The 10,657-nt window shown below is 35.6% G+C and overlaps 1 protein-coding gene across 1 annotated transcript; it reads right to left on the bottom strand.

Moving 5' to 3' along the window:
- Positions 1 to 5,228: 5,228 nt before the first annotated feature.
- Positions 5,229 to 8,909, bottom strand: LOC112520057 (putative disease resistance RPP13-like protein 1). Its single transcript, XM_025128360.1, has one exon. The coding sequence runs from the start codon at positions 8,907 to 8,909 to the stop codon at positions 5,229 to 5,231; it is 3,681 nt and encodes a 1,226-aa protein (XP_024984128.1).
- Positions 8,910 to 10,657: the final 1,748 nt, after the last annotated feature.

Below are 10,657 nucleotides of genomic sequence, written 5' to 3'. Positions count from 1 at the left end.
AAATATAAATTACTTCGTTATTGTACCTAAATTAAATTATTAAAAAATTGAATTAAAAAATTACACAAAAAATGAGGAATTTTAAATAGTTAATTAGATATTAATATCGATATATTTTTGTCAAATTTTTATAATATTTTCAAACTTATATTTTATTCAAAAATAAAAACATCATCGTTTTCTCAAAATCACATAAAAACATATTATAACATTGACATAGATAAAGAATAAAATAAAATATTAAAATCAGATGTATCTCGCTGCATTACGCGAGTACCTTTCTAGTTTTATATAATGTAAGTACTTTTTTGGTTCAAAAATGTTTAGGACTTTATCGCTCAAAATATGATTTTTGTGTTTTTTAGTGATATGGTTCGAATTCTTAACTTCGCAGCTATTTTAAGTTTTATATTTGAGGGAAAAAAGGTAGATGCTCGTGTTATTGATTAAAAAATATATGATTTATTTTTAACCATCTAATTGATGAAATGCCTCATCGAGATACAGTTGCATGGAACTCAATGATCGATGGATATGTTCAAGGTCGGCCCTGGCTATAGGCCGTGAGGGTGACGGCCATGGGCAGCAAAAGCCCAAAGGGCATCATCGGCATGGTGCCCTCAATGCTCTCGATTACACACTTTGATTCTTGGTTGATCGTGTTGAGGATTTTTGAACTGGAAGATAGTTGTGAGACATATTACAGAAAATATTCATGTTAATTGTTAAGCTATGTAATATTTTTGTTGTACGTGGGAGACTGGAGACGTTTTTCATGGCCTTTTGTTTGACTTTCTCATTAAAGAAGTCCAATTTCAACACAACTTTCTGCAATAAGTTAAAAGAAATACAACAAAATTAGAAGAAACCCAAACATTTGAACACTTTTGTTTCATCAATAATAATCAAGTCGAGTGAAAACATGTCTTAGGAGCCGTTTACCAAACGCTTACCCGGGTAAGTGCTTACCAAGTCGTGTTACCTTACCGAAAAAGTATGACAAGGACCAAGAATCTTACCCGGTAAGAGCAAGGCAAAGACCGAGAGTCTTACCCGGTAAATGAGGGCGACGACACTTACCACAGTTAGCGCTTATCGGGTATGTTGGTGAAATTTCATTGAAAATGGTATGTGACAAGTATGTTGATGATTTTAGTGTTATCAAATATTTTGGTGTAATTGTGATTTACTTGAGATTGATTAACACGAGAAGGCAAACATATATAAGTTTCGAGGTCCAGAGTACACACTTACAGATGTTGCCCCTATCACCTTAGATCGCATGGCAGGGTTGCAAAAGACTTAGAAATTTCACCAAGTCTTGTGTTTTTCAGCTTTCGTTAGCCGTCACTGAGGGTTAGTATAAGGCTGTCGTTGAACAGCTTCAACTGTCGCTGAAAGGGGTCAGCTATCGCTGACAGCCACTACAATGAAATTGAGTGTTTAGGACGCCGTCACTTTCAAAACGTCCTATTAGATTACTCTATAGGACTCATTTTATAAGACCAAACAATAAATGGTCCTATCTAAAGGCAGTGTAAAGGATCCTATCTGAGATACCTTCCAGAAGCACCAAACAAGCTCCAAACATCCCCTGAGTATGTACATTAAGTTTCATAAGCATTGGATGCATATAACTTAGTTTAACCTCATGACTAGTTAACTTTCATACTTTAATTTTCCTATTACAACACTGTATTCTAGCCCTGTTTTACCCCACTTAACCTTAAAATTAATCAATGAATTCTGAAGATGAATTAAATTAGACTCAATTATCTTTCAAAAGGAACTGACTTCATATCTACAGGATTTATCTTTGATTTTATACAAAATTTTCAACACAGCAGCTACAGGCCGTCAAAATTCAGTTTGACAGCACTGTACAAAGTGAACTTTTTACCCATCTTAAAGCTGTAACTATATTATGGCGTCTGTATATAAAATAAACTCAACACTCATATCTTTCAAATGCCACTGGACTCATCTTTATACGATTTTTCTATGATTTTATACATTTTTTCTAAAATAGGGTAAAAACATTGACTTTCAAGTCCCAAAATAGCCATTTATACAATTTCATGCTCAATTCTACACCATATTGTACCAAATCCAAATGTTTATCATAAAATAGCATAATCTTCATAAAAACTTCAGAAATCTAAGCTCTTTCCATCAAAATCATCATTTTGGCTACTTTGACTTTGAAAAGTCAAACATTCATACTTTCATCCAATAATTTCAACTAATTCTTGTAATTTTGACCGCCTAACATTAAAAAATTCATAACTTTTCGCTTGGACCTCCGTTTTCAATGAGATTTTCGCCTATGAGTTCGTAACAAGATGATCTATAACTGTCAATAAAAGTATTCCAGAAAATACCTCCCAATAAAAGCAGTTTTACATATTTGTAGGTGCTATGCTTTCTTTTGCAACTTTGTCATTTTTTATTTTAAGCTCGGAATCTCGTAAAAATTTTCCGACACCTCCAGCGACTCCTAATAGGTCCAAAACTTCGTTCCAAAGCTTAACATCCTATCAAACTCCTCCTATTTGAGTGTTGTGCGCGTAGTTTACCGAAATAGCAACGTAAATTATAAAACTTACATAAAATGCAATCTACGCGACTTTTTCGACTTCCGCCACTTCTAACACTTCATATTAACTTATTCAAAGGTGTTCCAATCTGTACATCACCATTTCGATCATCCGTTCAAGTTTTGGGTAGATTTTTCCCATTTAGGTATTCTAGTTACCTACCCGATTTCCATTTAGGCAATGTACTTTGTATTATGAACCCTCACATCATCTAATTATGTCATTTGTGAGGTTTTAGAACCAAACTTACCTCTTACATCTCGTTCTAACTATGGGTTCTACTTATAACTCACTAGTACACTTGCCTGATTCTCTTTTTAAACAATTAACACTTAAAGTATGTTTTAACATATAATACATATTTAGAATCACTGCTTCAGCATATTTAGAAGGGTGGATGTTATCGGTTTGTTTATAACGATAGATTGCATATCCAATAATTACTGAGGAGACGATCAAAATATGGAATCTTCTGCAACAATGTGTTGTTGTAAGTTTTAATCTACTGCTTCAGCTGCCTTACACACTACTCTAGGATCTGTTGAACACAAAGAGGCTGCTATTTATGACAATAAAAACAAGGTTGTTATTGTGTTCAGATTTAAGACAATGCTCTACAGTTACAGCAGCAGACAATCAACACTCAAAAATTATACACACTTTAGCCCATATGAAACATTTCAAGTTTCAAACACACCAAACACCAAACACTTTAGCCCTTTATGTATATATCATATGAAATTTCCATATATACAACTGTTTCATATTCTACTCGTTCATCAAATCCACTAATTCAAAGCATCTGTTCAAATAGACTAAACATGTATGATGCAAATAATTAATATGATTCAAAGCATCAGTTGACATTTCCAAGCAATCTCCATTGAAAACCATGTTGAAACAAATATTCACATGCAACTTCAAGTACTAAACAAAATCTAAAATGGCCAAATAAAAACCATCTGTTTGTTTACCTGGCATGTTCAAAAATTAAAATATCCTCTGCAACCTGAATCTGATTCTCGATTTGGTCTTCTTCAATAATCTCCGACTGCTTGTTGCTTCTCTCGTGGTGTGTAACACCCTCCCAAGACCCTGGAAGGTGTTGTAGAAAATAGACAACAATAATGCTAAAAACGGAATAAACTAAAAATCTCATCATCAAATACAATGAAAGACTAATGCCAAACGTTAGATCCATCAAACTTAAGTTTAAAAGCGGAATTCTAAACTAAATAACAAGAGTCAATCTACTAGTCCGTCCCATACCGGACTATTTAATATAGCAAATAATAACAAAAGCAACCTAGTGAACTAGCCAACGAACTATGCTGACTATTTCCCTTTGCTGGTCCCTACATGAGTGCCTCCTGAGATACACAATATGGGTTAGCTTAACAAAGCTAAGTGAGTTCATGAAGTACTAAGACAACATAACATAAAGCATTGTAATAACATATTTGAATTACAACAATTCACCAAGCTTATGACTGATCACCCATCAATCATGTTAGGACCAAAATAATATGTAAGCAATATCTTGTATTGTATTTGGACTAAGAAAGGAAACCTGCAGATCTGAACTGGAATGTTCGCAAGACCTATCTTCACATCTTTGGACTAGAAGATCTCACTAAGTCTTCAGACTGTCTAACTCTAAACTATAAGTCTTAATTCTGAAGTACAAGTCTTCAGACTTTATAACTGTGAACTGTAAGTCTTAACTCTGAAGTATAAGTCTTCAAACTTTATAACTCTGAATTGTAAGTCTTAACTCTAAAGTATAAGTCTTCAGATTTTCTAACCATGAACTATAAGTCTTAACTCTAAAGTATAAGTCTTCAGAGTTTCTAACTCTGAACTCTAAGTCTTAACTCTGAATCACATCCTTACTAAATCTAAATTAAATTATACTAAAAAAATGATACAAAAAACAAGAACTTTTAAATTGTTAATTTGATATTAATGTTCATAAATTTTTTTGTGAATCTTCAAATTTATATTTTATTTAAATATAAAAACATTATCACTTTCTCAAAACCGTATTAATAAACCAAAAATTAAACTTGAAATGTTTCTCGCTGCATTACTCGACTACGCCTCTAATTATTTTTTTATTATATTTTATATCATTTACTTTATTTCTTTTTTCATTTTACATCATTATTTTATATAAATTACACTATTATAATCATTTCCACAGTCCCATCACTTGATTCAAGTCTATACATGTAATAAATAGATAATATTGAATTATCGACACACAAATAAATACCGGAAAACGAAAAAAATTGTGTTTGCAAAAGATGAAAATATTTTTACATATCAACACTTATGTTCGCTGTCTTCACCTCAACCAATTGAAATTTCAGGCCACACTGTTTTCGTGAGACCACTTTTTTACAATTGAAATTTCACAACAAAACACTGTGAAGGTAAAAAAAATCCGAACCTTCACCAAGTGTATAAAAGTGGTTTCACGAAAACAACCTGGTCTCACGTGATTGCATTACACAAAAAAAAACCATCTTTTTTTTAAGATTCCATAAGAGACAGAGATGACGTACATGATCAAATAATTCACAGGATTTGAGAAATGATCAGCCGCTAGCCAGTTTGTAGTTGCCTTTTCTACTGATGCACAATAATTCTCAAAGAGGGTGGACCCGTAGTATTTGTCTCCCGTAGATCTTCAACTTTCGGGCATGAGTAGATATCAAGGATCTCAAGGCAGGGGAGGTGTTGTAAGGCCTCCGAAACTAATTCCAGCTCCATAAAATCAAAGATCCGTAGAGTCATTAGAGATGGTGGAAGAAGAAACGATGTTGAAGTCACATCTTTTGCATTTGCAACAAATGAAACTGCTCCTGAATTTTTTCCGAATAAGGTGAGATGAACAAGTGATGTTGGGTATTTTTGAATCCCCCATTTTGACATAGGCTTATTTAAGGATCCTATCATTAGGCGTCTCAAATTAGGAGGCCACAACCCACAAGGAAATGAGTAATCCATACTTGGACAATGAGATATCTGCAGCTCCTCCAAAGATGTGAGACTTCCCAAATGCTCATGAGGAAATAACTTCAGATTCTTACAATTAACAATACGAAGATGTTCCAGGGGAATAATTCCAAAACCTTTATCTGAAATGGATTCTAAGTTATCACAATGAAGAACCGAAAGAGCCTCTAGAGAGGATGGGAGCGCGGGCAATGATACCAACCTTTTACAAAGACTTATTTCCAACTTCCTTAAACTCACAAGAAACTTGCATGCCTCCGCCTCTGATTGACACAAATATCTCAATTCATCACATTTACTGATGCTTAGATCTTCAACTGCTCCAAGAAGCTCTCCATTTAGTTGAGCAAGTCCTTCAATATTCTGTATTTTCAACACACGAATTGATGAAGACACACCAACCATGCTTTTAAATACATCTTTTGAACATCCTTCTATATGTAAATCCCCAAGTGACGGTATTAAATCAATTGAGATTTCGACTAGTTTTGGACAATCTCTTATAGAAACATTAACAAGACGAGGAAATGATCTAGCAATTCCATCATTGTCCCCACGTCTAGTTGACCACCTCTCCCAACCTTTCATATCATTAAATTTCAAAGTTTCAAGTGATGGAAATACAATACCATCGAAAGAATCAGTAGGTTCAAACAGTTCCAAACCCAAAGTCTTTACCCCATCCATGCCGTCCACAAACAACTCCTTAAGCGACTGTAGATGTCCAAGTGCTGGTAAACATGTACACCTTCTACAACCACGTAATGTAAGTTCTGTTAACCGATCAAACGAGGGATTCCCGACCCAACTAGGAAATTTCATTCCCCCATAGAACAAAATCTCAAGCTGTCTCAACTTATAATGAGGCCTTAGCCCTTCAAGTACTTCATATTCACTTGTATGATTCCGAGAATTATCAAAGTCATCACTCCATTCCATCACCAAATCATCAAGACCCTTCTTTTCTTGCAACTTGGCATCATTTGCTTGGATTGGACTTGTCACTTTATCAAGCCCCTTAATGGAAAGCCGACCTTCAAGATCCGACAGACCCTTAAGCTCCGAAATTTTAAACCCATTACCTCCTTCAATAATGACCTTAGTTAGAGTTTGTAGACCTGTCAACCCACCGATACCCAAGGGCATCTTGTTCAACATTGGAGTATCGCTGATGTCAAGATGTCGTAGGTTTATCAACTTAACAAAACTGATGGGCAAGTTAGATAACTGCGCACAACCACGAACCAACAAGCTTTGTAGATTATAGAGGTCACTGACTTGTTCCGGTAACCGTTCGATGAAAGTTTTGGAAAAATTGAGGTATCGAATATGCTTGAGACTACCAATGGAATGTGGTATCTCAGTGATCCAATGATCACTTAGGCTTAGCACCTTTAAGAACTGTAGTTGGGGAAGTAATTCGGCAAGAACCTTGTTCGGGAAGTTGAAACATGACCAGGAATAAGAAACAGGTAAGAACGTTCGCAAGCCTCTAGCTCTTTGTAATTCCTTGAACTTTCTATATGTTCCATATTCTGGACCTATAAGTGAAACATGACGGAACTTTTCGAAAGATTCATTCACGTCATACGAGTCCATTTTATCATCCAACCTAAAGAAAAACTCTCCAGCAACACTCGTGGCCAAGTCATTAATCAAGTCATGCATTATGTATTCCGATTGCTCAATAGTTGACGTCTGAAAAAAGGACCTTGACTTTAGCTCTTCAAAATACTCACGACCCAAACTCTCCTTCGATTTCCTTCCATTTGATTGGTTCAAGAACCCTTCTGCCATCCACAATAAGACGAGCTCGTTCTTGTCAAACACGTAGTCCTTGGGAAATAAGGAGCAATATGCAAACAATTGCTTCAAATGTGAAGGGAGGTCATAGTAGCTTAATCTCAGAGCCGGAAGAATCTCTCTTCCATCGTCCAAATTCCATATCTCACTGTTCAACACCTCCTCCCATTCATCATCCTCTATTTTTGTCCTCAACATCCTTCCAAGCGTTATCAAAGCCAATGGCAATCTGCCACATTTCTTCACAATGCCTTCACCATGCAATTTAAGTGTTGGATGCTTGTCAAAGTTTTGTTCGTCTATTGCATATTGAGCAAATAAAGACATCGCCTCTTCTTCTGACAAAACCTTGAGATCATAAGGCTGAAAAGAGTTCATGACCGATGCAACCTTCGTCTTCCGGGTCGTCACAATAACTTTACTTCCAGGTGCCCCTACAACAAAAGGGCTTTGGAGGAGTTCCCACTCTCTATAGTCTTCGTTCCAGACGTCGTCTAGAACAACTAGGAACCTTTTGTTGGAAAGTCTTTCTTTAAGAGCCACATGAAGCAGATCTAGRTTAGCAAATTCTTGATTCGTCCCGGCTACAGCTTGAAAAATAGCCTTGCTGATATTAAATACATCAAACTCTTCAGAAACACAAACCCATGCCCGGAGCTCAAAGTGATCCTGAACCTTCTTTTCATTGTACACAAGCTTGGCAAGTGTGGTTTTGCCAATCCCACCGAGACCAACTACAGACAAGATGCTAACATTTTGATTACATGCTTCGTTCCCCAACAACCTGTGAAGCAATGCCTCTTTATCCCCTTCCCTACCCATAACTTTGGACTCATCAACAAGTGAAGTTTCCTCCAACCTCCTATTTCTTCTGTTTGGCCTTTTAACATTCACATCCAAGCCTAGATTATGTTTCTGATCAAAAAGAGTGTGCAATTTGGTCGTAATCTCATCTAGCTTTGAGCTCATCTTATGACCATAAACAATGGTATGAGGGGTGAAATTAGTACAACAACCTGGGATTAGCTTCCGTAGCTTACCTGTGTTGGTGCTGGAGSTGGCATGAGAATCTTTATTCAATTTGCGGCGGATAGCTTCTGTGGCCAAATCATCGAGTATATCGTCTATTTGGTAAGCCAAATCCTGGAGATTACGCAGCCAGAAATCAAYAGCTCYATCTGYTATGTGCTTGTTGGCTGCATCAACAAGTAGAGCTTGGATCTGGAGCAACGTGTTGTTCCACTTGTCCAGCTGGGAATGGATACCTTCAGATCGAGCCAGCTTCATCAAGTCACCTGAGGCTAACTTCTGAAACAACACATCCATGACTGCACCCAGAATGATTTCAGCCATTGCAAACAATGGAATGATTGTGTCTTTCAATATCTCTTTGGGGTTTGAATTCAAAGTGAGGAAGAGATTGAAATGAGCAGATGAAGCAAAAGGGGTTGAGTTGAGCTTTTGTGGTCTGTGGATCTCATCGTTCATGATGAAATATATATCATAAATTAATATTTGTCATGTTCCCGCTTCTATCTCATCGAGGTTTCACATTTTTCATCATAAATCCTTAAACTTTGATTGAAATGAGCAGATGAAGCAAAAGGGGTTTAGAGATAGAATTTATGGTCCATATTTTATATAGTTTTAAGATTACAAGATAGCCATTGTGATTTAAAAAACGTTTGGATTTGTTTCCTCCCTCTAACTAGGGGTGCTCACGGCCCGGGTTGATCGGTTTGGAGCCGTTTTAACTACCCAACTCAATGTTGGCGGTTTGAAAATTTTCAACCCAACTCAACCCAAACGAAAGTTCAACCCAACCCGTTCGGGTTGATCGGGTTGTGTTTAAACAATGTAAAATCACATAAAAATAAAGGAAACTTTTATTTGAAATACGACCGACCATTCAAGATAATATGCAAGTTCATCAAATATTTAGATATTACAATAAAAATGTTCAAACCAAATAATAATACATCAATCAACAACAATAGTTTTAAACGTTTCCAACCCCGATGCTTTCGCTTTCTTGACGTTGAGGTTGGTCATGTCATGATTGTCATCTACAATTCAAAGATAAAGATAAGGTCGGGTTCATCGGGTTGGTCGGGTTTTTTTGGGCCTGACCCGATTCCAACCCAATAAGGTCGGGTTGGCTAATTTTTTATCGATCATGTATCGGGTAACCTCGGATTGGGTTTTTTTTTTAAATTCGGGTTGGGTTGGTCAGGTTCATCGGGTTTTTGAGCACCCCTACCTCTAACGATCGTTAAAAAGTTCCTTAAATAAGAAGCATTTTGCCATTTTATCAATAAAATTGTAAATAATTTTTTATTTGATCCATGTGGTTTTTGATCGGGTAAAAAAGGGAAAAAACCGATTAAAAAAAACGAAAATGCTTTTAATTTAACGGAATTTTTAACGACCGTTAAAGAAAGGGATCAAATCTGGACGGTCATCTTATATTTTCAAAACTGAAGTACAAAAAGTGTTGTTTTTGACAATCTATCAAGAAAAAGATTGTAATTTACTCTAAAACAAAACATAAAATTACAACTGATTAGGGAAGATTACATCAAATCACATAATTAAATGCATTAGACTACGTGGGTTGGCAAAGAAAGCTCAAACATGTAGATTTATATGAACAAAAGGGATCCAATATTCAATAACACATGATGCTCAGAATTTTTCCATAAAAACGGTTTGAAAACATTTTGAAGGATTAATGGAAATAACAACAATATTTGATGTTGTAAATTCTTATAACAAAGTACGATCCGAGACAATTGAACCCACTAACTTAGAGCATCTTCAACCATACGACAAAAACCCTAATTTGCCGATGAGGGAAATCCAATCGACCGCTAAAACGGTAAATATTTTTCCAATCAGGGAATATATAACGACAAATAGTAAGCAACACTTACAAAATTGAGTGTAATAAGTTTATAGGACACTTTTGAACGTCTTAACAAGTTTTATATGACATTTTAACTGAAAGCGTCTCATTAGCTATTTTATATGACAATATTTGAAAAAGTGTCTTATAAAAGCAATTGTTCTATAAATAATGGGTTTATAGGACAATTTTTCAAAAGTGTCCTATAAAACTTGTTAAGACGTCCAAAAGTGTTTTATAAACTTATTACAACGTCTTGAGATATCATCTTTTATTTTTTGCTCCTATAATTTGAATCCTATAAAGTAGTCTAATAGGACGCTTTGAAATT

The sequence above is a fragment of the Cynara cardunculus genome (assembly GCF_001531365.2).
Source record: "Cynara cardunculus var. scolymus isolate 2C chromosome LG 10, CcrdV1, whole genome shotgun sequence".
In the NCBI taxonomy this organism is placed as follows: Eukaryota; Viridiplantae; Streptophyta; class Magnoliopsida; order Asterales; family Asteraceae; genus Cynara; species Cynara cardunculus.
This window is presented reverse-complemented; position numbering and strand designations above follow the sequence as displayed.